This window comes from Scyliorhinus canicula, unplaced genomic scaffold (assembly GCF_902713615.1).
Source record: "Scyliorhinus canicula unplaced genomic scaffold, sScyCan1.1, whole genome shotgun sequence".
NCBI classification, from domain to species: Eukaryota; Metazoa; Chordata; class Chondrichthyes; order Carcharhiniformes; family Scyliorhinidae; genus Scyliorhinus; species Scyliorhinus canicula.
This window is the reverse complement of record NW_024055497.1, coordinates 1,588,102-1,614,499: the sequence shown is the minus strand read 5'-3', so window position 1 is coordinate 1,614,499 and position 26,398 is coordinate 1,588,102. Positions and strand designations below refer to the sequence as shown.

The following is a 26,398-nucleotide window of genomic DNA, read 5'->3' as shown; positions in this document are numbered from 1 at the left end:
TAAACTGCAAACAGCACAAGTTAATCACTGTCACCTGGAAATGGGATTTGGGGTCCTGGAATGTGGGAAAGGAATTAAATGAAATGAAAATCGCTTATTGTCACAAGTAGGCTTCAATGAAGTTACTGTGAAAAGCCCCTAGTTGCCACATTCCGGTGCCTGTTCGGGGAGGTTGGTACGGGAATTGAACCGTGCTGCTGGCCTTCCTTGGTCTGCTTTAAAAGCCAGCGATTTAGCCCAGTGTGCTAAACTAGCCCCTGGAAGAGGTGAAAGGGCGGAGGCTGTATCTGCTCCTTGCATCAAAATGTACTAGAATGAAACAAGAACTGGAAGGTTAATTCCTATGGATAAAGTTGAACAGGCTGAACATGTTTTCTTTGGAAAATAATGAGGGATGACCAGATTGAGATTTTTGAGATTATTAAAGCTTTTAACAGGATAGACACGTGGACAATGTTTCTACTTGTAGAGGGATGAAAATAGCAATATGTTAGTAAGAATAACTTCTAATGAGAAAGAAACACGGAAGGCTTCAAATATATGTAACATCTGGCAGCATCTGTGGGTTGAGAATGAGTGAACATAAAATGTGCACTGAAACAGTGCAGCTCTGATGAAAGTTCACAGACCTGAAATGAAAACCATATGTATCTTTCCACAAACACTGCCAGATCTACTGTGTAGTTTTGACACGTTCTGCTTCTACTTCAGATATTCATCATCTGCAGGATCTTGCATTTCAGTACCCGAAGGCTGGTGGGAAATTGAAACTTGGAACATAAATTTTTTTTGCAGTCTTACCAAAAATATACGATCTAAATATTCAATGAAGGAAAACAAAACACCTGTTCTTCTTACCTGCTCGGGAAGGAAATCTGCCACCTTTACCTGGTCTGGTGTAATAATAATAATCTTTATACATGTGATTCCAGACCCACAGCAATGTGGTTGACTCTTGACTGTCCCCCAAGGGCAATTAGGGATGGGCAATAAATGCTGGCACAGCCTGCGACACCCATGCCAAATGAACAAATAAAAAAGGGCCCTAGTCAGTTCACATCGAATTGTGGGATATTATTTTGCTGTTAATTACACACAAGACAGAATTATGCTGGAGGACTCGGGCACATTTTATTGCAGTATTAATTGATTTATAATTTTGTATAGTGTCTCTCGGGCTCCAAGCGTAATCGGGTCACAAAACCTGATTTTCCAATGGGACACATCGCTCCCCAATGCCGGAAGAATTACCCAACCTTCAGAGCGAATTAGAATGTGCCCTCCCCCCCCCGACAAGAGGTCTGCGCAGACGCAATTGCAGATTGGAAATGGTACATGCGCAGCGTGGGCTCCGCCAGCCGCATGCACAGTGTGGGCTCCGCCAGCCGCATGCGCAGTGTGGGTGCTGCCCCTGTAGGGAGGAGATAATTTGGATTCCGCGAACAGACAGAAACAGCCGATTGTGGCCGGGTAATGGAGGGGGCCGAGTGGGTGCTGAGGCTTCATAAACACCCAGTGCAGGACTCGAAATCAAAATAAGAACCGATCGGTCCCGCATTCGCCCCAAACGGGGCGGCGGCAGCTGGCGAAAGGCCCAAAACCATTTGCACCAACTTTAATAATGTGCAGCAAGGCGCATGCGCGTTGATCCCGTCCTGTCAAGAGAATGTTGTGAATTTTTCTCCTGGACTGACAGGGATGGATTCTGCAAACTCCTTTTACAGGGGGTTGGGAAGGGAGGATTTACACACAGAAAACTCAAACCAAGAGAAATGTTTGTCGCTTCTCAGTGTTTAATCTTGGACTGACAGTGATTGATTCTGAAAACTCCTTTTACAGGGGGTTCACAGAGTAGAAAAGAATCATAGACCACCTGCAGTGCAAAGAGACTATTCGGCACATTGAATATACACCAAACCTCTGAAAGAGCACCCTACCTAGGCCCATTCCCCCAACTTATCCCCATATGGCCCTTAATGGGAGGATTTACACACAGCAAACTTGAACCATAACGTTTCTTCTCAATTTTTATTCCTGGACTGACAGTGATGACTTTTGCTTTACAGGACGTTGGAAGAGCAGAATTTGAAGGTGGAAAAGTCAAACCAAATATCAGATCAAAATCTGACAGTCACTCCATTCATCAGAACCTAAATGTAAGTGTATTTCTTGGATAGTCAAATCTAGAGACAATAAAGGAATGTGTGTGAACATCAGAAACATGAGACAAGACTAAGTCGGGTGATGTGAACGAGATAGAAATTCATTAAAGGCCGTGGCAGTGATATGTGGTCAGAAACCGAGCTGTGGTTTCGGAAGAGTCATCTTCCTCCACAGATGCTGCCTGACCTGGTGAGTTTTTCCTGCATTTTCTGTTTGTACTTCAGATTTCCAGAGTTTTTAACTTTTATTTTAGTTAAATATTTTTCCATGGTTGTAAACAGTCTGGTTCAGCTCAGACTGTTGTCAGGGATAGGGATGGAGTCAATGCTTAGGGTGTGGAACTTGTAGCAGGGACTGAAGACAATGATTTCAAACTTCTCATTATTTCATTGGGGGAAATTTCTGTTCATCCAGTACAGGATGTCAGATACAGTAAGAAGTCTTACAACACCAGGTTAAAGTCTAACAGGTTTGGAATCACTAGCTTTCAGAGCACTGCTCCTTCCTCAGGTGAATGAAGAGGTGGGTTCCACAACCACATATATAGACAAAGTCAATGATGCAAGATGATACTTTGAATGCGAGTATTTGCCGGTAATTAAGTCTTTACAGGTCCAGACGGTGCAACTGGAGAGAGGGATAATCATAGATTAAAGAGGTATGAATTGTCTCAAGTCAGGACAGTTCGTAGAGTTTCTCAAACTCAGGCCAGATGGTGGGGGGTGAATGTAATGTGACATGAATCCAAGGTCTCGGTTGAGGCCGTACTCATGGGTGCGGAACTTGGCTACCTTTGCTCTGAAAGTTAGTGATTCGAAACAAACTTGTTGGACTTTAACCTGGTCCTGTAAGACTTCTTACTGCCCACCCCAGTCCAACACCGGTATCTTCACATCATGGCTGTCAGATAGATCAGGACAATGTGTGTCTTGGATTGGAACTTGGAGGTGATGCATTTCAAATACACCTGCGATCCTGATCCTTCTCAGTGGTGAAGGTTGAAGATCCGGGAGATTCTGTCAAAGTTCTAGCTGAGCTTTAGATGCATACAGTCCATCACCGTTACCCATTCTGCTCCCAGCTTTCTCTCTCCTCCAAAAGAGGCTGATGTCTAATCTACGCTCCAACCAGTTGACAGGTTCTCTTCCCTGAAGGACATCAGTGAACCAGTTGGGTTTTGATGACAATCCAGCAGTTTTCATGGTCACTTTTTCCTAGCGCTGGCCCCACAAATGACCAGATTCATTCAGTTCAATTTCACAACCTGTCTTTGTGTTTTTGTGGGTTCTCTCTCACTCCCTATTTTCTGTTTTGAAACAATTACACAGGATATGAGAACACAATGATTTTCAGTGGGAAAACTGAAACCATTCATCACATCAGGATCAGACAGACGCCCAATTGATCGTAATGTGAATGCGATTGGAAATTGAAGATGGAAGGAAAAAACACCGTTCACATTGTGGAGAAATCGTGGAAATGTGGAGACTGTGGGAAGAGATTCATTTACCCATCTGCACTGGAAACTCATCGACGCATTCACACCGGAGAGAGGCCGTTCATCTGCTCCGAGTGTGGAAAAGGATTCACTGATTCATCCACCCTGCTGACACACCAGCAAATTCACACTGACAAGACATCATTTAAATGTCCAGACTGTGGGAAGTGCTTCAAAAGTTCCAGGAATCTGATGCTGCATCAACGTATTCACACTGACGAGAGACCATTCAGATGCTCTCATTGTGGAACTGGGTTCAGGCGATCATCACAACTGACAGTACACCGGCGAATTCACACTGGGGAGAGGCCGTTCACCTGCTCCGAGTGTGGGAAGGGATTCACTCAGTCGTCTGATCTGCTGAGACACCAGCAAGTTCACACTGGGGAGAAACCATTTAAATGCCCAGTCTGCAGGAAGTGTTATAAAAGTTCTGAGGATCTAATGTACCATCAGCGCGTTCACACTGACGAGAGACCGTTCAGCTGCTCTCACTGTGCGACTAGATTCAGGCAATCGTTTGAGCTCACCGCACACCAGCGAATTCACACAGGAGAGAGGCCCTTCACCTGCTCCGATTGTGGGAAGAGATTCACTCAGTCATCCAACCTACTGAGACACCACCGAGTTCACAAGTAACTACAGTGATTGAATTTTGTTGTTAATCACATCTAGGACTGAACCATGTTCATTGGGGTCTGTTTCTGCTGATGTTGTTAAACCCCAGCCCAGTTAACAGCCAAGTTACTATTCTAGATAAATGTTAAATAAATCAACTTTGTGTTAAGTACACTGCGTTGCGTCTTTTTAATATCTCTAACTCGCATTAATTCCTTTTTGAAGGGCTCTTGTTCTTCCCTGTCTCCCATTCTCACTTCCAACAAGTGTGAGGAACTCATGGAGCTACAGAGACAATCCGATCAGCTGCCTCTGCTGCTTCCCTCCCTTCCATGAGCCCACCAGGGTCAGACTTTTGTTTCTGAGCTCTGAACTCACACCTTTCTCCAGTTTCTCTGCCATCCTCTGTCGTGCCCTCTCAGTGCTCTTGTCCATGAGTTCCACCTTCTGCTGTATTGACCGTATTCTCAGGATTACTGATCACCCAACTTCCCCGTGTTAGCTGATAATGTCAACGGGTCTCTCTCTCTTTTGGTACTGTCCCTCTCACCTTTAAATCCACCGTCATTATCCACCTTAAAAAGGATCTATTCTCGGCCCCTCCTATTTCCCATCTACACGCTGCCACTAGGTGACATCATCCAAAAGTACCGTGTTAGTTTTCACATGTACACTGACAACACCCATTTCTACCTCACCCCATCCTCTCCATTCCTCCACTGTTACTAAATGATCAAACTGCTTTTCCCATATCCAGTACTGGATGAGCAGAAATTTGGATTAAAAATTGGGAAGGCCAAAGTCATTGTCTTCAGTTAGCACTATAAATTCAGTTCCCTAACTACCGTGTCCATCCGTATGAAGTAATACTGGAATAGATTTCCCTCTGTTTGTCAAGCCAGGAATCTTTATTTTTAAGCAAGACAGAGAGACACACACACAGCTATTCTTGTAATATGGAATACATTTCTGATGATTTTATTAGGTTATTAGTCAGTGATTTCTGACAGATCTTCCCACCTTGAAGAGGGATTATCCTTATTAACGTCTCACAATCTGATTTCTGTTTCACCCATCTCTTTCTAAACTACAAGCTTTTTTTCCAAATTTCTTGTTACATTCCATAGATAACATCTAAAGTTCCTGAAATGATCAGAAACAGCAACACAAACCCTTGAGCTGCAACCTAGACTACTTGTAAAAAAAATTCCAGCAAAATTTGATCATTATTGACTGTGATTTATCCTCCCCACCTGCACTCCATCTCTCACAATTCTAGATTATTGGCATCGGAAACACATCCAGTTCAAACAAAGGTTCAGGCACAAATTTCAAAGATTCTCCAGCCCCCTGTTCACCTGCATCCACCTTGTGAATATTTTCTAAATCCAGATCCTATATCCCTCTTCACTTTAATTTCACTCCCTCTGATAGATTCCAGTGAGTTTAATTCTGTCCTGATTGTTTTAAAGTCAGATTCTCTGTGCAAGACATGTCAATGTCTTGACAATTTAAAATGCTCTCTCATTCTATGTTAAGCACTTCATGTTGTTCTGTAGTCAAATAGCTGAACATGTCGGGGACTGTTCTCCCGTGCAAGGTCACCATGTGTTTCCACATGTAACATCACATCTGCACACACACATCTGTATCCCAAAAGGATGTTCCATGTACCATCTGATACAGCTCACTCATGGATTTTCAAACAATGTTTAAAAGATGGTCTCTTAAAAGATGAAGGAACCACTCTGTAATGTTCCAATGCTTTCAGGTAGTGACCAGACTGTCAGATTCCTATTATTGTTAAGTGCAGAAGCCAGGCTACAAACATCTCCAAGTGAAAACTATCACTCACTTGTCTCATCTACACTTTCCTAACTTCCACTAGAATGTACGTAGAAATACAGTTTGTCTGTTCCGTTGAATTAGACCCACAGAATTATTCCAATTCCCAATCGCTGGTGTGATTTTATTTTCTTAGATTAAAAATGGGGCTTCCAGGGCGGCACTGTGGCGCTGTGCTTAGCACGGTAGCATGGTGGTTAGCATAAATGCTTCACAGCTCCAGGGTCCCAGGTTCGGTTCCCGGCTGGGTCACTGTCTGTGCGGAGTCTGCACGTCCTCCCCAGGTGTGCGTGGGTTTCCTCCGGGTGCTCCGGTTTCCTCCCACAGTCCAAAGATGTGCGGGTTAGGTCGATTGGCCATGCTAAATTGCCCGTAGTGTCCTTAAAAGTAAGGTTAGTAGGGGGGGGGGGGGGGGGTTGTTGGGTTACGGGTATAGGGTGGATACGTGGGGTTGAGTAGGGTGATCATTGCTCGGCACAACATCGAGGGCCGAAGGGCCTGTTCTGTGCTGTACTGTTCTATGTTCTATGCCGCCGAGGACCCGAGTTCGATCGCAGCCCCGGTCCACTGTCCGTGTGGAGTTTGCACATTTTCCCCATGTCTGCATAGATCTTACTCCCCACAACCCAAAGCTGTGCAGGGTAGGTGGATTAGACATGCTAAATTGCCCCTTAATTGGAAAAACATAATTGGGTACTCTAAATTTATTAAGAAAAAAGAAAATGGTGCTTCCCATTCTATCTGTTTCAGGACAGTGCGGAAACTTTACTGTCCAATTAAACACTCACATCATCCGGTATTTTTAGATCAGAGACAGAGGTACAGATCGGTTTGGGGGTAACTCTCATCTCCCGTTTTCAGGCACTTTGTCTTGAACGATAACAAATGGGATGAAGCCAAATCTTTAAAAAACCTTTAAACTTTAGTTTAAATTCTCACAGCGATGCTTGACTGTAAAAGGGTGAAGCAAACATTCACAAATGGACACAATAGTGTCAACTTTACATAACTATTTCCAGATTAAAGATGAACAAGACACCATTTTGATCTTTGTTTTTCCAATTATTTTGATATTTTTTCTCAGTCTTGCCAAGATGTTTTGTTTTCTTTCTTCAGGTGACTTTCCCGATCGCTGTATTGTAACTGAGGAAAAATCAAACTAAAAAAGTTAGCTTACGTGGATAAACGAATGCTTCAACCTTCTTAGACCAAAAAGTGTTAAAGAGAGTGGAGCTTCCCACAGCTTGTGAGCTCCGAAACATAACTTCAAGGCTGACGTTTATCTTCAGAGATTGAGACATTTTGGTGCCTTTTCCAATTGCACCAGTAAATTGTGATTCACACTGAAAGGTTTATTTTCATTCAGTTATTAAAACATTTCACTTTCTCAGCATTGATACTATAGATCAAATCCCAATTGTTCACTTCTCTTGTAGCTGGTGTGTGGAGAAGATCATGTTCACTGTAGATCGGTCAGCACAGAAACCACACTGTGCTTCTGGATAAACTCAGTCTGCAAGTAGATGAATCTTCAAACATGACCTTAGTGAAGGTCTTCCCAGTGATGCTAAAGAGTGAGATGTCCCTGTAGTTGCTGCAATTTCCTCTGTCACTGCTGTTTTTGTAGATTGTGATATTTGTGTCAACGTTTCCTGTGAAATGGATCCTACCTGCCAAGAGGAGGAGATTATGCAGATGTGGTAGTCGATGGAACTCTCCGTGTCTGAGCAGTTCAGCTGGAATTCAATCCTTTCTGGGTGCCTTTCTGCTTGCTCAGCAACGAATGGCTTTTTCCAGCACAAGTGATGGCATTTTGTGCAACTCAACCATGACAGGAAGCATGCACATTCTCCCCGTGTCTGCGTGGGATTTGCCCCCACAACCCAAAAATGTGCAGAGTAGGTGGATTGGACATGCTAAATTGCCCCTTAATTGGAAAAAATAATTGGGTAATCTAAATTTAAAAAAAAAGAAAAAAAAAAACCATGACAGGAAGCTGCAGGAGAGTCAAACAGAGACTGGGAATTGTCCGTCTCACAGGGGTACAGCTCACAGCCGTGTTCAACGCAGCGGGACATCTGTTTAGATCTGTCAGTGAGAACTTCAGCATCTGCTGATTTCAGTTGGCCACATTGTTGAAGGAAGAACCAAGTGTCCTCTTAATCACATCAAATCCAGTAGTTTTCAGAGGCAATTCACATTCTGTGATGTCGGCTGATCCAGTGATTATTTCACACATTCTCCCCGTCTTTTACACAACTGTCTTGGCTTTCACATGATGCAGTGTTCTCAGTGTTGGGTTTATGTTGTTCATCAGGTCGGCTTTGCTTTTTGCTTCAATGACAGATGACATCTCTGCTGAGTGGCTCTCAAAACAGTCTTTGTTGTGGGTTCCACCTTTACCAAATGTTGCTGCTGCTGTGTCAGAAATGATTCAACTCAGCAACTTCCAAACTTCATCAATATCAATGTTGATTGTTGAATCTTGTGTCTGTGAAATAATTCACTGTTTTGTTTCAGATTCCTTGATAATCTATGTGGACGTCAGCAAGAATTGTCAGCAAGGATTAATCAGCACTTTCTAATCGGAGATGTGGAAAATTGGAACAAGGTGTAATTTCAATGGAGGAGGTGGTCAAATTCTGCCCATCAAAACCCCCCAATGTGCCAATTAAAATTCACCACTGGGGTGACCATTGAAAATTAACTCTCTCCTGAATGTGGGAGAGACAGAATGTGTGAGAAACAGCTCCTCCAATCAGATTCAGTCTCTCCCAATCTGGCTGCTCCTCCTGTTCAGGCCTGGATGTGATTTACAGGAAGGTCCACTCATTGCAGTTACTTGTGAACTCGCTGGTGTCTCAGCAGAGTGGATGACCGACCAAACCTCTTCCCACACACAGAACAGGTGAATGGCTTCTCCCCAGTGTGAACTTGCTGATGTCTCTGAAGGGTACATGTCTGATTGAATCTCTTCCCACACACAGCGCATGAGAACGGCTTCTCCCCAGTGTGAGTGCGCTGGTGTACAGTGAGGTCTCCCACAGTGAGAGCATCTGAATGGTTTCTCGTCAGTGTGAACACGTTGATGGGACATCAGCTCCCTAGAACTTTTATAGCCTTTCCCACAGTCTGAGCATCTAAAAGGTCTCTCGTCAGAGTGAACTCGCTGGTGTCTCAGCAGGTGGGCTGAAATGGTGAATCCCTTCCCACACTCGGAGCAGATGAATGGTCTCTCCCCAGCATGCATTCGCTGGTGTGTCAACAGGTTGGATGACTGAGTGAATCCCTTCCCACATTCTGAGCAGGTGAATGGCCTCTCCCCAGTGTGAACTCGCTGGTGTATCAACAAGTGGGACGAGGTAGTGAATCCCTTCCCACACTTGGGGCAGATGAACGGTCGCTCCCCAGTGTGAATTCGCCGATGAATTTCCAGCCTAACTGGATAGTCAAAACCCTTCCCGCAATCCTCACATTTCCACAGTTTCTCCTCAGTGTGACGTTGTTTGTTGTTCGACCGGTAGGATCGGCTGAAGCCTCGTCCAAACATATAACACGTGGACAGTTTCTTCTCACTGTGATCGGTGCTTTTTCCTTCCATGTTCAAAATCCGATCATATTCAGGTTATGGTAAATTAGGCGATTCTGTCAGATTCTGATGTGATGTTTGGTTTCAGTTTCCCGACAGAAAGTCCTCCCCTTCCAGTACCCTGTGAAATTGAGTTAAAACAGAAAAAAGGGAGTGAGAACTCACAAAAACACAAAGACACCTTATGAAATTGTGTTGAACCAGGTCATTGGTGGGGTCGAGGCAGTGGCCAGGGAGACAGATTTTACATATCTACAATTGATCAGAACCTCCCAAACTCTCCCCTCCACCACCTCGATGGACTGGGATGGCAGGTATATGTGAACACCTTCACCTCCAAATTCCTCTCCAAGTCACACACCATTCTGACTTGTCTGACATTCAGGCTGAAAGAGCAGAAACTTCCTCCAGTTAAACATGTAGAATGAGGCCATTGTCTTCAACCCTCACTGCAAACTCCATTCCCTACCCACTGACTCCATCCCTCTTCAATCTCCACGACAATCTCCATTCCCTACACACGGACTCCATCCCTCGTCAATCCCCACTCCGAACTCCATTCCCTACCCACTGACTCCATCCCTCTTCAATCTCCGCGACAATCTCCATTCCCTACACACGGACTCCATCCCTCGTCAATCCCCACTCCGAACTCCATTCCCTACCCACTGACTCCATCCCTCTTCAATCTCCACGACAATCTCCATTCCCTACACACGAACTCCATCCCGCTCCCTGGGAACTGTCTCAGGCTGAACCCTGGCTCACACCCAACACAAAATATTTCACTCCAAGCTGAGTTTTCAACTATATACCCACAAGACTATTTTCACCTCAGTAACATTGGCCGACTCCACTTAATGCGAAAGGACAGAACCTAACCGTCTACGTTTTTGTGAAAAAAGTGCCGTATTGCATTTTTTATGTTCAAACTGGATTTTTTGGGTGAACAGCAACCAATAAGACGGCCAACCCTCTGCCTATGAGTCAGCAGAATAAAAATATTCACTTCTCCGATTTGGAAATGTCTCACTTATAAGGTGCATCTGAAGAGCTTCTACCAGACCATCGCTGAACTGCACTGTCCAACATCAGAGGGAGCTACCAGAGGCCATTTGACAAACTGCTGCTAACGGAGTCTGTGAGTGTCTTCCCAAACCCTGAACAGACAGCACCTCTTTCTACCTATAATGTCAGAGAGGATATCAGCCTGGAACGGAAAGGCAACTGCCAGACACTCGTGATGAATGAAGCAGATGTTTATACACATAGAGCTGGAATCTCCACCACTCACAGGGGGGTCCGTGATGCAGTGGAAAATCTGTATTGGCGTTGGGCGCCGATCCAAGCGTGATGCTCTGACAGCCACCCTGCTGATGGCGGGATTGGGCCTCATGCCTGCGTGCTAACAAGAGGACGTAAATAATACAAATGGTTGTTAATGACCGATTAGAGTCAATGGCTGACACTCAGTCAGCAAGAAGTTGGAGTCTTTTAAACATGACCCTATGAAGATCTTCCCAGTGATGTTAAGGACTGAGATGTCTTTATAGTTGTTGTAATCTCCTCCGTCACTGCTGGTTGTATATATTGTGATGATGTTTGCATCACGCATATGGAATGGTTCCTGTCACCTACCAGAGGCGAAGGAGGTCATGAAGGTGTGGCAGTCGATGGGACTTTCTGTGTGTGAGCAGTTCAGCTGGAATTCCATCCTTGCCGGGCACCTTTCTGCTTTCTCAGCAATCAATGGCCCTATTCGGCTCAAATGATGAGGGTTCCTTGTCCAACTGACTGTGACAGGAAGCTGCAGGAGAGTCAAACAGAGACTGGGAGATGTCCGTCTCACAGGGGTACAGCTCACAGTCATGTTCAACCCAGCGGGACATCTGGTTACTTCTGTCGGTGAGATCTTCACCACCTGCCAATTTCAGCCGGGTAACTTTGGTGATGGTCGGATGAAGCGTCCTCTTGATCTCATCACACAGAGATTTCCATTGTCACAGGCAGTCTGGAATCATTGACACCAGCTGATCCAATGTTTATTTACAGAGTATGTCCCTGATTTTTACACATCTGTCTTGGCTACCTTCACATGATGCAATTTAATTCCCTAATGGACAGAAGTCAGCAGGAATTGTCAGCAAGGATTAATCTGCACTTTCTAATTGAAGTTGATAACCAGTGGAGCATTTGCTGACACTGATTTTCATCAGAGATCAATTTAGGATTGAAGTACAAATTGATCATTTTACTGTAAAGGTGTTCCGATTGAGAGTTTTTGAACTGAGAAAGATCACAGGTGGGGCTTTTAAAAAGGGGCATTGCAGCCCCGAAAATCAGTGACATCTCCAGAATATTGAACTGCAGCCAGTTATAGGAACTGTCAACATCAGCCGAATCAAACCAGATATTGTCAGACGATCAATGCTGGATGTGATTAGCAGCAGCAAATCAGCAGATTCCAGTCCCTGCAGTCACTTGTGAACTCGCTGGTGTCTCAGCAGGTGTTGTGACTGAGTGAATCCCACTCCACACAAGGAGCAGGTGAACCATCTCCCCCCCCCCCCCCCCCCCCCCGGTGTGATCCCACTGATGTGTCAGCAGTTGGGATGACCAAGGGAATCCCTTCCCACACACGGAGCAAGTGAACAGCTTCTCCCCAGTGTGAGTGCGTTGGTGCGCACTGAGATCAGCTGACTGACTGAAACCCTCTCCACAGGTGATGCACCTGAATGGATCCTCATTTGTGTGCATTTGGTGATGTGTCTGAAGGGTGAATATCTGAGTGAATCCCTCCCCACACACAAAGCAAATGAATGGTTTCTGACCCGTGTGAATTCGCTGGTGTTCAGTGAGCTTGGATAAGGACTTGAATTTCTCTTCACAGGTTGTGCAGCTGAATGGCGTCTTCTCAGTGTGAACTCGCTGGTGTAACCGAAGGGCAGATAACTGAGTGAATCTCCTCTCACACACAGAACAGATGAAAGGCCTTTCCCCAGTGTGAACACGTCGATGGATTTCCAGCCGGGATGAAGAATTGAATCCTTTATCGCATTCCTCACATTTCCACGGTTTCTCCTGGGGCAGCAGGGTAGCATGGTGGTTAGCATAAATGCTTCACAGCTCCAGGGTCCCAGGTTCGGTTCCCGGCTGGGTCACTGTCTGTGTGGAGTCTGCATGTCCTCCCCCTGTGTGCGTGGGTTTCCTCCGGGTGCTCCGGTTTCCTCCCACAGTCCAAAAGATGTGCGGGTTAGGTGGATTGGCCATGATAAATTGCCCGTAGTGTCCTACAAAAAAAAAGTAAGGTTAAGGGGGGGTTGTTGGGTTACGGGTATAGGGTGGATACGTGGGTTTGAGTAGGGTGATCATGGCTCGGCACAACATTGAGGGCCGAAGGGCCTGTTCTGTGCTGTACTGTTCTATGTTCTATGTTCTCCATGTTGCCAGTTTCCTTGAATTTCTCCAGTTTGGACAATCAATTGAAGCTTTGTCCACACACATAGAACACAATCTGGTTTAGCTCACTCAGCTAAATCGCTGGCTTTTAAAGCAGGCCAGCAGCACGGTTCAATTCCCGTACCAGCCTCCCTGGACAGGTGCCAGAATGTGGCGACTAGGGGCTTTTCACAGTAACTTCATTGAAGCTTACTCGTGACAATAAGCTATTTTCATTTCATTTCATTTCAATCAAGCTTTTTTCCCTCTTAGAATTGTGTAATGTTTTTTTACAGGCTGTTTAACTGGTTGAAGCTCTTTGTACAGTCAGTGTACTGGAACCTCTCACTCCAGTGTGTGTCTTGATGGTTTTCCAGTGACAGATGTTTTAACTGGTGTCGTACAGACAGAACACACAAACATTTCTCCTTCCAAATTCAATTACTGATGATATTCAGGCCAAGGTGAGCCAGTGACTGTCAGATAATGCTGTGATGCTCAGTTTGAGCTTTCTGTTGATAAATCCACAATTCTCATGCGCTGGAAAAGGAGTTTACAAAACTGTAAATAGAGGAGAGAAGTTCTGAATGTAAAATTCTATTTTCCATTAAACATATTTTCCTCATTTGTACCTGCAAAGCAGTAAATCCTAATCCCATGCACTCTATTGCCTCCTGGGGCTGGATGCAAATCTCACAGTGACTAACAGTCCCGTATTTTGTAGGAATATATTTGTGTTCACTGTCCCAGGCTGCTTGCTGCTTGGATGTTGTCTGTCACATAAATTGGGCTTTTCTCAATGCACAGAACCATGTTCCTTACTGTTTTTGTGTTCCAACAGCTCTGGCAGAGACTTACCCCAGGCGGCCTGGTCCCAGCTCTGGCAGAGACTTACCCCAGGCGGCCTGGTCCCAGCTCTGGCAGAACGCCAGCCTTTCAGTGCAGGCTGTGCCTTAATTTTCACCCTGAGAGTTGGTCAGCCCGGCAAACCCTGCACGCCACCTTCACAATTCTTTTCCTTACAGTTTACCCCCTCCCTCCCCTCTGGCTGGGTTGAGTTCTCAAGCTCCTCTGTGCAAAGTGAGATTAAAATCAATTCATCAATAATTGTACCTCCTGGTCATTGATGTGAATCATCCTCCAGTGTGTGAAGCAGGATGGTGCCCGTTAACCTGGGCCTGTTCCCGGGAGGGAGGGAGAAGCTCCGCAGCTGCAAACCAGGGAGCTGACAATAATGGTGAAGGGTTTGCGGAGCCACAAAGTGTTTCCAAATCCTCCCACCCACCGCCTGACGCTGACTCCGCTTCTCCGGGACAAAGGCCGCTCTCCCCGAGACCAACACTGGAAAACTCCAGCTTCCTCAGCACCTGCGCAGTGGTGTCCAACTACAGCAGCGGCACTGCGCATGCCCGGCATCACAATGCCCTGCTGATTGACGGCAGCGCCAGACCAATAGCAAGGGGGGGGGGCGGGGCCGGAGGAACTGAGCGGGAGCGGCTTGCCCTCCAACCAATCAGAGTGAATGAGGGGCGGGGCTGAGCCCGGATCTCCCTCATTGGCTGAAACTCTGCATCATTTTGAAAGCTGATTTCTCTCAAACCTTAGGAGAAAAGTGGACCTTTCTGTTTGTGGCTTTAAACAGATGAAACCCTGTGGGTGTGGAGCAAACATTTCAACATTTGATACTGAAATCAGGGAACTCACCGATAGGAGCTTCCAAACCCAGGCCTCCACCGCCTGGAAGGACAAGGGCAGCAGACTCTTAAGGAACAGCGGTGGACAAGTAATCCAGACAGCCAGGGGAATGATTTCGGGATAATAAATGCAAGATACTGCTGATGCTGGAAATCTAATAAAATCAGAAATTACCATCGCAGACTCAAAATGTTCATTATTTTTCTCTCCACAGATACTGCCAGACCCGCTGAGTTAATGCCACAAATCAGCTGTTTTTATTGTAATGGTACCTGACTTTGAATCCTACCACGGCTGAATTTGATTCCAATAAAAATATTGTGAGCATGGATCAATTGCCGTAAAAACACATCTAGTTCTCTTAATCGGGAAGGAAATCTGTCATCCTTACCCAGTCAGGTCTACATGTGACATGATTCACAAACAATTAAAGGGCTTAAAGGAATAACTGGGCAGACAGGAAATGTCCCCATTCCAACAAGGAGTCTCCCTGCTCAGCAGAAGCGTTAGGCCAGGTCAGGCTGATACTGTCATCATTGTGAACAACACAAACTATCTCTTGTAGCTTGTGTTTAGGGGGTGTTGAATCAGATTTAACGTGGAGAATGTATCTGTGTCTTCTGTGTTGGACAATCACATTTAAATCTGGGACTCAGGTGACAATATGAATTTGTGTCAGGTGACAAGATCTAGATTTATGTTTTACCCCAGAAAGCCTTACACCCAGAGTGATAGTATTTCAGGACCAGGTGTGAAGGCTGAATTCATCCTCAAAAGGCCCATGAAAATTCTACCATGGGAGAATCCACTGGAAGAATATTTGCCCCTGTGTGTGGGATCGACAGAATCTATGAGGAACAGCACGGTAGCATTGTGGATAGCACAATTGCTTCACAGCTCCAGGGTCCCAGGTTCGATTCCGGCTTGGGTCACTGTCTGTGCGGAGTCTGCACATCCTCCTCGTGTGTGCGTGGGTTTCCTCCGGGTGCTCCGGTTTCCTCCCAAAGTCCAAAGATGTGCAGGGTAGGTGGATTGGCCATGATAAATTGCCCCTAGTGTCCAAACTTGCCCTTAGTGTTCAAACTTGCCCTTAGTGTTGGGTGGGGTTACTGGGTTATGGGGATAGGGTTGTTGGTCGTTCTAAGTTAGTGTGTTTAACACTCCTCCAATAGAGGCAGTGTGCTTAACACTCGTTTGGCTCTGTTTCTTATTTCTATGCTCTGGAGTCGCCAGGTGCCGGAAGAGACACCGTTACAAGTGCTAAGGTCAAGTTCAAAGCAATAAAGTCATACACCAATTAGTAAGTCCAAAACAATTAGAGTTTATTATAACAATTATAATAAATACTCATGCACACGCTAAAAGACTAACTTACTTCTACTATTAAATGACTAATACTTATCCAAGTAGGAACAAGCAAGGTCAGGGAACAAGGCCTTTGTTCCTTTCTGGTCTGCAACTTCTGTTCGCTAATAGTCGGCAAGAGTATAAGCAATGCCTGGGTCACGTAGCGATCGTCGTTGGCACTTACTGATCGATGGCTGCTGCTCGACGGCCGGTGATGAAAGACAGGAGTCTGGAAGCTGGAGTCGGAGGCCGGAGACAGGAGGCAACAGCAGCAGGAACCGGAGACAAAACAGGCCGAACCATGTGCGGGACCTTCTTTTTATAGGCCCCCAGAGGTCCATGCCCCTTGGTGCGGGCTCTCTCACCTGCTGGGGATCGATTGGGTCTTTCCCAATCGATATGATTCGAACCCCCCTATCCTAGGGTCGTTCCTTGATGGCTGGGGCGGTTCTTAGGTCTTATTGTCCTGGTTTCGTTGGCGCCATCCTGTCTGCTTAGCTATTGAAAAGTATCGATAGATACTTAATGTATCTATTGTATCTGGGACTGTCCCAGTATCACCTCATTAGGATGCAGATCGTTTTCCCCATTAACATCGCTGCCTGGACTCTGCAGCTGTGGGGAAACCGGTTTTTGCAAATGTCTGAATGCTGCAAGCTTCTGCAAGCTGTTTGCACTTTACTGTCCGTTTTTCCCTGCAGTCTTTGCAGTTCTCCATTTTGTATACTGGTGTCCATTTTAGATGGCTACAGGGTAGGGTGCTCTATCCAAGAGCCGGTGCAGACTCGATGGGCCGAATGGCCTCCTTCTGCACTGTAAATTCTATGAAGTTCTATAATCACAGATTCTGTCTCTCCCAATGTTGTTGCTTCTGCAGAGACAGAATCTATGATTGGAGGAACAGCTTTGTCACCCATTTTGAGGAAGGAAGCTGGCTGACGTGCTGCCTGAGTCAGTGCTGTGTGGAGGAGCCATGTCTCCCTGGGACAGAACTACAGGGTTTCACAGCAGTGGGAGCTTCAGAAGGAGACGCAGAGCTTTCCCCGTTCTGCTGAGCAAGATTTCATTATTTTCATATATCCCAGGAGGTGGGGTGCACAGCCCAGGAATTGGAGTAATCGGCGATTGTGAACTTACTCACTAATCACATCTGTCAAATTAGAAGTTGAGATCCAGGTTTCATTCTTCACTGCTGTTTTGCAGTTAAACGCTGACAGACAACATACAGAACCCTCGGTCTGAGCTGATCTCAGTGGGTGCAGTGAGGTTATCGCTGGGTTTTGAATGTAAATCCACAGAATTGGGTGAGTTTTTTCCTGCTCCACCGTCGATCCAATAAACATTTGGCATCATTTTGGAAACGGAGTAAGGGAGTTTCCTTTTTCAATACATTAACAAAAACATCTTATTTATAGATTCCAAAGTTAAAACATTTAATATGTATACAGTCTTTGGTATTTGTGCTTTCTTATCTACAAAAAGAAGTAAACTCAAAAAATATTCAACACAAATACAGACAGTAATGTGATTACGTGACTACATCACTTAATAAAGGAGTCAGTGAGAGTGGAAAAAGAGATCCTGGAAACCAAAAATTAACTCCCGAAAATAAAAGGGCATCTCTCGAGAAAATCATAGATTATCATAGAATTTACAGTGCAGAAGGAGGCCACTCGGCCCATCGAGTCTGCACCGGCTCTTGGAAAGAGCACCCTACCCGAGGTCAACACCTCCACCCTATCCCCAGTAACCCAACCCAACACTAAGGGCAATTTTGGACACTAAGGGCAATTTATCATGGCCAATCCACCTAACCTGCACATCTTTGGACTGTGGGAGGAAACCCACGCACACACGGGGAGGATATGCAGACTCCGCACAGACAGTAACCCAAGCCGGAAATGAACCTGGGACCCTGGAGCTGTGAAGCAATTGTGCTATCCACAATGCTACTGTGCTGCCCAGAATCTCAAGAAGAGCCATTGAAAAAATATATTTTGAGCTCTGCAGTTGCATCTTTCAGACACTGGATTGTAGAGTTTACACCAAAGATTGATTTAGATTGAAGCAAAAGATCATAAATTTATTCTAAACAGGTTTCTGCTGAGAGTTCTTGAATTAAGGAGAAAGATCACAGATGGTACTTTTAGAAATAGACACTGTAGCCCCCACAATAAATGGCATTTTCAGCAGATTAAGTTCCAGCTGTTACAGGCGTTATCAGCAGGAACAGAATATTGTCAGATGATCAAAACTAAACAACAGCAACAACAGCAGAATCCAACCCCTGCAGTCATTGATGAACTTGCTGATGTTTCTGGAGGCATCGTGACTGAGTGAATCCCTTCCCACACACACAGCAGTTGAATGGTCTCTCAGTGTGAGTGCGTTGGTGTGCCAGCAAGTTGAAAGACTTTGCGAATCCCTTCCCACACACTGAGCAGGTAAACGGTTTCTCCCCAGTGTGAGTGCGCTGGTGAGCAGTGAGGTTGGACGACCGATTGAATCCCTTCCCACACACGGAGCATGTGAACGGTCTCTCCGCAGTGTGAGTGCGTTGGTGAGCAGTGAGGTTGGATGACTGCCTGAAACTCTTTCCACAGGAGGTGCAGCTGAATGGTTTCTCTTCAGTGTGAATTCGCTGGTGTCTCAGAAGGGTGGGTAAAACTGTGAATCCTTTCCCACACACAAAGCAAGTAAACGGTCTTTCCCCAGTATGGAGCCGCTGGTGTGCAATGAGGGAGCATGCCTGTCTGAAACTCTTTCCACAGGAAGTGCAGCTGAATGGTTTCTCCTTAATGTGAACACGCTGGTGTGACAGTAAGTGGGATGATCCAGTGAATCCCTTCCCACACACAGAGCAGGTGAACGGTCTCTCACCTCTATGAACACGCTGGTGTGACAGCAGGTGAAATGACTGAGTGAATCCCTTCCCACACTCGGAGCAGACGAACGGCCTCTCCCCAGTGTGAGTGCGTTGATGTACAGTGAGTGCTGAAGAATGCCTGAACATCTTTCCACAGGAGGTGCAGATGAATAGCTTTTCCTCAGTGTGAATCCGCTGGTGAGACCAAAGGCCAGATGACTGAATGAATCCCTCCCCACACACAGAGCAGGTGAACGGCCTCTCCCCAGTGTGACTGCGCCGATGGTTTTCCAGCAGGGAAGGATAACTGAATCCCTTCCCACAGTCCTCACATTTCCATGGTTTCTCCATGGTGCCAGTGTCCTTGTGTCTCTCCAAGTTGGAAGATCAGTTGAAGTCTTCTTCACACACACAGGACATGTGTACAGTTTCTCCTCGCTGTGAATGGTGTGATATTTCTTCAGGCTGTGTAACTGGTTAGAGCTCTTTCCTCAGTCAAATAACTGGAACACTCTCACTCGGGTGTGTTTGTCTCGATATCTTTCCAGTCACACTGATGTTTAAAATTGTTTCTCACAATTAGAAGAGACAAACGTTTCTCCTTCAACATTCAAAGTCTGAGGATTTTCAGGTCCTGATGAATTGAGTGACTGTCAGATGATGTTTGGTTTCAGTCTCACATCTGTAAATCCTCCTTTCTAATATCCTGTAAAAGGAATTTACAAACATTATCACTGTCACTGGAGCATATAAATTCAGAATAGACAATTCTAGTTTCTATGTACTATTTTTTCCTCTCCATTCCCCCAAAGTGTAAATCCTCGTCCCACACACTCTCCCTCCTCCCTGGGCTGAAATCCAAACCCATCTGCACCATTTCTTTCCTCCACTCCCAGTTTTCTCCCTCCCTCTCCTCTGCCTGGGTTCAGTTCTCCAGCTCCTGTCTGCAGATTGACAATAAAACCAATGGGTCTTATTGGGGGGTTTGGGGCCTCCAGCGGGTGTTTGTGAATCCTCCCCGCCGACCTGCCAGGGTTTCCTTCCTTGCCAGAGATCAGAGTCCTCATTGATTTAAGTGCAAAGTATAAGCTCTTATTTATTATCCCCCCTCCTCCATCCTGTGATGTGAACCACCCTCCAGTGTGTGAAGCAGGATGGTGCCCGTTAACCTGGGCCTGTTCCCGGGAGGGAGGGAGGGAGGGAGGGAGGGAGGGAGGGAGGCAGCTGCAAACCAGGGAGCTGACAATGATGGTGAAGGGTTTGCGGATCCACAAAGTGTTTCCAAATCTGTTTCTCCCGCCACAGGTGTAGCATGGTGGCACAGTGGTTAGCACTGCTTCCTCACAGCTCCAGCGATCTGGGTTCAATTCCAGGGTAACCGTGTGGAGTTTGCACATTCCCTGCATGTGTGCGTGGGTTCCCTCCAGGTGCTCCAGTTTTCTCCCACCGCTCAAAGCTGTGTAGGTTTGGTGGATTGGCTATGCTAAATTGCCCCTCAGTGTCCAAAAAAGGTTAGGTGGAGTTACTGGGTTATGGGGATAGGGTGGAGTCATGAGCTTAAGTAGGGTGCTCTTTCCGAGGGCTGGTGCAGGCTCGATGGGCCGAATGGCCTCCATCTGCACTGTAAATTCTATGAATCTGCAGGTTTCTCAGTCACTCTGATCCAATGGGTCTGTCTGGTGGTATTTCCCTGGTCCTGTCCATGTGTTTGTGTATTTTAGGGAGCCGGTACAACTCCCTTGGTTCCAGCTGTTGTTTTTGGTTAATGTGTCTGGAATATTTGAGTTCTTCCAGTCTGTCTCCAATTCTCCTTCCTGTCTCGGGTAGATTGATCGAGGGAGCTTGGTGTTGTGATTTGTGTTGTTTAGTTGTCTGTCCGTCTCCAGCAGGTATTGTTGTCTCTCGATAATGACTGTGCTGCTACCCTTGTCTTCTGGTCTTATTAACATTTCTGTGTTGGATCTAAGTTCCCAAATTGTCTGTCTTTCTCTCCAGGTAAGATTCTGTTTGTCTCTTGTATTTCATTACTGTGACAGGGCAGAGACCTGATTGAAGGGATTCAAACATAGGAGTTCTGGGAAAGATGGGCAAGGATTTGGGAGGCGACAACATGTTCAAAGAGTTTGGAGCGGAGAGGGAGGTTGAAGATGGGGCAGTAATTTGTAAGGATGGCAGGGTCAAGGGTTTGTTTTATTGAGGGGGTGATGATGGCAGATTTGAAGGACAGAGGGACAGTACCTGAAGAGAGAGAAATGTTGACAATATCCATGGACACAGGGTAGTTGGCTGATCAGTAGCTCAGTGGGAATAGGGTTGATGGAGCAGGAGCTGGGTCTCATGGACAAGATGAGCTCTGAGAAGGCATGAGGGGAGATGGGAGAGAAACTAGAGAAAGATGTGGGTTCAGGGCTCGGGAAAGGATGGAATTTAGACAGTTTGGTCCAGTGGGCTCGTGGAAAGAGAGGGAAGCAGCTGAGGCAGCTGATCGGATTGACTCAATCTCAGTCACAAAGAAGCTCCACAAGCTCCTCACACTTCATTTTGGGGGTGAGGATGGAAGAGACAGGGGAGAGCGAGAGTACTTCAAAAGGAGCTAACTTGTGTCAGAGATATTAAAAAGTTACAACACACTGCGCATTTAACACAAATCTACTTTATTTGACTTTTAGCCTGAATATTAGTCCCTGTAAATGAGCAGACAGAGACCCAAATGAACATGGTTCAGTCCTGAATGTGAGTAACAGGAAAATTCAATCACTGCAGTTATTTGTGGCTTTGTTGGTGTCTCAGGAGGTGGGATGAAGTGGCGAATCCCTTCCCACAATTGGAGCAGGTGAACGGTCTCTCCCCAGTGTGAACTCGCTGGTGCTTCTGCAGAGCGGATGACTCAGTGAATCGCTTCCCACACTGGGAGCAGGTGAATGGCCTCTCCCCAGTGTGAATTCGCTGGTGCTTCTGCAGGTTGAAGGACTGAGTGAATCCCTTCCCACACCAGGAGCAGGTGAATGGCCTCTCCCCAGTGTGAATTCGTTGATGTACAGTGAGGTGAGATGATCGCCTGAAACCAGTCCCACAATGAGAGCACCTAAACCGTCTCTCATCAGTGTGAACATGTTGATGATGCATCAGTTCCCCAGAACTTTTATAGCTCTTCCTGCACTCTGGACATTGAAACGGTCTTTCATCAGTGTGAATTCGCTGGTGACTTAGCAGGTCGGATGACTGGGTGAATCCTTCCCCACACTTGGAGCAGCTGAATGTTCTCTCCGCAGAGTGAATTCGTTGGTGCTTCTCCAGGTCAGATGATCGCAAGAATCTTTTCTCACATTTGGAGCAGCTGAATGGCTTCTCCCCAGTGTGAATTCGCTGGTGCCTCTGCAGGTCAGATGATCGAGTGAATCTCTTCCCGCACTCTGAGCAGGTGAATGGCCTCTCCCCAGTGTGACTTCGCTGATGTACAGTGAGGTCAGATGATTGTCTGAACCCAGTCCCGCAGTAAGAGCACCTAAACGGTCTCTCGTCAGTGTGAACACGTTGATGACGAATCAGTTCCCCAGAACGTTTATAGCACATCCCGCAGTCTGGACAATGAAATGGTGTCTCATCAGTGTGAACTTGCTGGTGACTCAGCAGGTGGGTTGAAAAAGAAAATCCCTTCCCACACTCTGAGCAGGTGAACGGTCTCTCCCCAGTGTGAACTCGCTGGTGTCTCAGCAGGTGGGATGACTGAGTGAATCCCTTCCCACACTTGGAGCAGGTGAATGGTCTCTCCCCAGTGTGACTGCGTTGATGAGTTTCCAGCTTGGATGGGGAAGTGAATCCTTTCCCACAGTCCGTACATTTCCACGGTTTCTCCTCGGTGTGACTGCATTTGTGGCCTGTGAGGTCTGATAGAGCGAATCCTCGTCCACACAAACAAATCATGTACGGTTTCTCCCCACTGTCAACTATGCTTTTTCCTTCCATGTTCAAAATCCGCTGATATTCAGGATATGATAAATTGAGTCAGATCCTGATGTGATGCTTGGTTTGAGTTTCCAGACTTTGAATCCTCCCCTTCGAACACCATGTGAAACTGACTTAAAACAGAAAATTAGGGGTGAGAGAGAACCCACAAAAACACAAAGGCAGGTTGTGAAATTTAGCTGAATGAATCGAGTCACTTGTGGGGCCGGCACTGGGAAAAAGTGACCATGAAACGGCTGGATTGTTATAAAACCCAACTGGCCTCTTTAGGAGGAGAGAAAAAGAGGCGAAGAGGGATTTTGTATATCTACAAGACACATTAACAGAGTAGCTGGCAAAGCAAATTCGATCTGAGCTTCATCAAGAGTAATATTGATACTGAAACTATGCTTTTGGTGGCACGGTGATTAGCACTGCTACCTCACAGCGCCAGGGACCCGGGTTCAATTCCATGGTGACTGTCTGTGTGGAGTTTACACTCCCCCACCCACCAGTGTTTATGTGGGTTTCCACCCGGTGCTCAGATTTCCTCCAACAATGCAAAGAAAGGAACGCGAGGTGGATTGGCCTTGATAAATTGCCCCTTAGTGTCCAGGGATGTGCAGGTTAAGTGGGGCTATCGGGTTACAGGGACAGGGTAGAGGTGTGGGCCTAGGCAGGGTGCCCTTTCAGAGAGTTGGTGCAGACTCGATGGGCCGAATGGCCTCCTTCTGCAGTGCAGGAATTCTACGGTTCTAATTCTATTCTACGAATCTTTATAAAGCTCTGCTCACCACTCTTCAGGAAGGAGGTGAAGGTTGTTGAGAAGATGCAGGGGAGATTTACCAGAATGGTTCCAGCAAAGGAGGATGAGGGGAGATTTGATTCAGGTCTACAAGATTATGCCAGATTTCCATTGGGTGGACAAAGAAACTCTATTTCCATTCACTGATCGTACAAGCAGCCGGGACACAGATTTAAAGTTTTGGGTAAAACCTGGCTTGAACGATATAAGACCCGGAGGGGTTTTGACAGGGTGGATGTGGAGAGGATGTTTCCTCTTGTGGGAGAATCTGGAACAAGGAGGTCACTGTTGCAAAATAAGGAGTCGCCCATTTAAGATGGAGATGAGGATGTTTTTATTCTCTTGAGGGTTGCAAGATTTTGGAACTCACGTCCTTAAAAGGCAGTGGGTCAGAGTCCTTGAATATTTTTAAGGCAGAGCTGGATAGATTCTTGATGAGCAAGGGGGTGAAAGGTCATCAGGGGTAGGCAGGAATGTGGAGTTGAGGTTAGAAAGAGATCAGCCGCAATCTTATTGAATGCTGAGCAGGCTCGAGGGGCCGAGTGGCCTGCTCTCATTTTTATGTAAAAGGTACAGGAGATATGGGATATGTTTATACACAGTGAGCGGCAATTACCTGAAACTTGCTGCCTACGAGGGAGTTTGAAAATAGAAAAAATAATGATTTGACTTCAAAAGGAAAAGGAGAATGGCGCTGTCTGGATTGCTCCAGAGAGCTAGCATGGATTCAATGGGCCAAATGCCATTCTCTGTGCCATCATGACTAATATAACCCCTGGGGGGGTTCAGATATCACTCAGGTAAATCTGTGCTACATTCCCTCCGAGGCCATTCTATCCTTCCTCAGGTTTGTTGCCCAGAGCTGAACACAGTTCTCCAGGTTTGGTCTAACCAGGGTTTGTGAATCTCGGGGCTTTTCCAGTCACACTGAGACCTGAAATCTTCCCTCACAGACAGAACAGACAAACCTTTTACCTTCCACACCCAGATGCTGCTGATATTCAGGTTCTGATGAATCGAGTGACTCCGTCAGATTGCGATGTAACATTTGGTTTGCGTTTCCCGTCTGTTCAACCTCCACTTCCATTTTCCTGTAACTTTGCAGAAACCTCACTGTCAGTTTAGGATAGAAATTCACAACATTCTCTCCTCACCAACTTTAATTAAATGTATTCCTGGAGGTTTAATCACATGACCTGCCCCTATCCTCCAGCCATTTATCGGTCAACACATCCATCCTTGTGACACACCGCCTTCCTCGGCCAATTGGGAAGCAAAAGGACTCATTACCTTACAGGACAGTGATTGACTGTCAGCCAAACAACCTTTATCCCATTTTCAATATTTTTATATTCGCTGAAGAGAAATGTTCAAAGAAAATTACATAAAAATCTTCTTTTACTGTCCTAATGATTTCACAGAAACAAATCTTGCCAAGAAAGAAGGTTACATTTGAATTCATGAAAGCCTACTGAAGACCCTGAAACGATTGTCAATTGCTGAAAAGACCCAACTGATTCACTGATGTCCTTCAGTGAAGGAAATCTTCTATCCTTATCTAGTCTGGCCTACACGTGACTCCAGATCCAGAGTCAGCTTGTTGACTCTTAAGGTTTTATAGAAATGTACATTTATTCTAATAGTCCGCAAACTAGGATATACCCGTCTCTGGATCTGTAAAGACATAATTACGTGCAAATGCTCGCATTCAAAGCCTTGTCTTGCAGCTTTGACTTTGTCTATATATAGAACATAGAACAGTACAGCACAGAACAGGCCCTTCAGCCCTCAATGTTGTGGTGTCCATGATCACCCTACCCAAACCCACGTATCCATCCTATACCCGTAACCCAACGGGGACACTAAGGGCAATTTAGCATGGCCAATCCACCTAACCCGCACATCTTTGGACTGTGGGAGGAAACCGGAGCACCCGGAGGAAACCCACGCACACAGGGGGAGGACGTGCAGACTCCACACAGACAGTGACCCAGCCGGGAATCGAACCTGGGACCCTGGAGCTGTGAAGCATTTATGCTAACCACCATGCTACCCTGCTGCCCCCTAAGAACATACCTCTTAATTGAACTGAGGAAGGAACAGTGCCACTGATTTGAAACAAACCTTTATCCTTGTGTTACAAGACTTCGCTCTGTGGGATGACTCTGAAGGGTTTTCTCCAGCTCAGGTCTGGAGGACTGACCGAGAGCGGCTGGTCCTCCAACCAATCAGAGTGAATCGGAGGCGAAGCAAAGCCGGGGCTCTCGTTCCCTCTGCATGCGCCCGACCACCCGGGCCTGTGTCGGGGAAAAGCCCGAGGAGCGTTCGCCGGTTCAGCTGCCGTATCCAAGCTTCGTATTCGGGGATTGGGGCCTACACGGAGTGTTTATGAAGCCTCCCGACCCATCCACCGGCTCCATCCCTCCCTCAGGACTCACCGAGCGGGATCTGATCAGCGAATGATTTCCACCCGACCGCCTCAATCCTCAGCTGTCATCGGCACTGCGCATGCTCCAGCTCACGTGGTAGACACCGGGGCTCAGCCCCGCCCCTCATTCGCTCCGATTGCTTGGAGTACCAGCCGCTCTG

General features: G+C 46.3%; 3 protein-coding genes, 1 long non-coding RNA gene and 1 pseudogene across 12 annotated transcripts in view; 1 reads left to right on the top strand and 4 right to left on the bottom strand.

The window, feature by feature from the left end:
• The first annotated feature begins 1,370 nt into the window (after positions 1-1,370).
• On the top strand, positions 1,371-4,451 carry LOC119960285 (zinc finger protein 383-like). 3 transcript variants are annotated; one of them, XM_038788025.1, is made up of 3 exons: positions 1,371-1,470; positions 2,067-2,156; positions 3,492-4,451. In XM_038788025.1, the coding sequence occupies exon 3, from the start codon at positions 3,599-3,601 to the stop codon at positions 4,298-4,300; it is 702 nt and encodes a 233-aa protein (XP_038643953.1). In that variant the 5' UTR covers positions 1,371-1,470; positions 2,067-2,156; positions 3,492-3,598; the 3' UTR covers positions 4,301-4,451. The 3 variants fall into 3 exon arrangements, with proteins under 3 accessions (XP_038643953.1, XP_038643954.1, XP_038643955.1); XM_038788026.1 differs by lacking the exon at positions 1,371-1,470 and having other exon boundaries at positions 1,496-2,156; XM_038788027.1 differs by lacking the exons at positions 1,371-1,470; positions 2,067-2,156 and adding an exon at positions 2,171-2,352.
• A 2,413-nt stretch (positions 4,452-6,864) lies between these two features.
• Positions 6,865-14,529, bottom strand: LOC119960307. The gene is made up of 2 exons (XR_005459371.1): positions 14,265-14,529; positions 6,865-7,267 (listed from the first exon to the last, which is right to left on the bottom strand). It is a non-coding gene; the product is annotated as an uncharacterized LOC119960307 (long non-coding RNA).
• Positions 8,110-12,855, bottom strand: LOC119960306 (annotated as a pseudogene).
• Positions 14,530-18,070: 3,541 nt separating the features above from the next.
• Positions 18,071-26,354, bottom strand: LOC119960294 (zinc finger protein 2 homolog). Of its 7 annotated transcripts, none has more exons than XM_038788036.1 (3): positions 26,248-26,354; positions 24,778-24,906; positions 18,071-19,765 (listed from the first exon to the last, which is right to left on the bottom strand). In XM_038788036.1, the coding sequence occupies exon 3, from the start codon at positions 19,408-19,410 to the stop codon at positions 18,487-18,489; it is 924 nt and encodes a 307-aa protein (XP_038643964.1). In that variant the 5' UTR covers positions 19,411-19,765; positions 24,778-24,906; positions 26,248-26,354; the 3' UTR covers positions 18,071-18,486. The 7 variants fall into 7 exon arrangements, 6 of the variants coding, with proteins under 6 accessions (XP_038643964.1, XP_038643962.1, XP_038643963.1 ...); XM_038788034.1 differs by having other exon boundaries at positions 24,785-24,906; XM_038788035.1 differs by having other exon boundaries at positions 24,785-24,906; positions 25,934-26,327.
• The window catches only part of LOC119960291 (zinc finger protein 850-like), a 45,932-nt gene continuing 41,229 nt past the window's right edge, over positions 21,696-26,398 (bottom strand). The window contains exon 5 of the mRNA XM_038788030.1: positions 21,696-22,902. Within this exon, the coding sequence (XP_038643958.1) occupies positions 21,823-22,902 (1,080 nt within the window). The 3' untranslated portion in view covers positions 21,696-21,822. The remainder of the gene's footprint in view (positions 22,903-26,398) is intronic.

Bases quoted from the DNA above. Each gene is read 5' to 3' on its own strand.
- LOC119960285 (XM_038788025.1), top strand. From the start codon at position 3,599: ATGGAAGGAAAAAACACCGTTCACATTGTGGAGAAATCGTGGAAATGT.
- LOC119960294 (XM_038788036.1), bottom strand. From the start codon at position 19,410: ATGGAGAAACCATGGAAATGTGAGGACTGTGGGAAGGGATTCAGTTAT.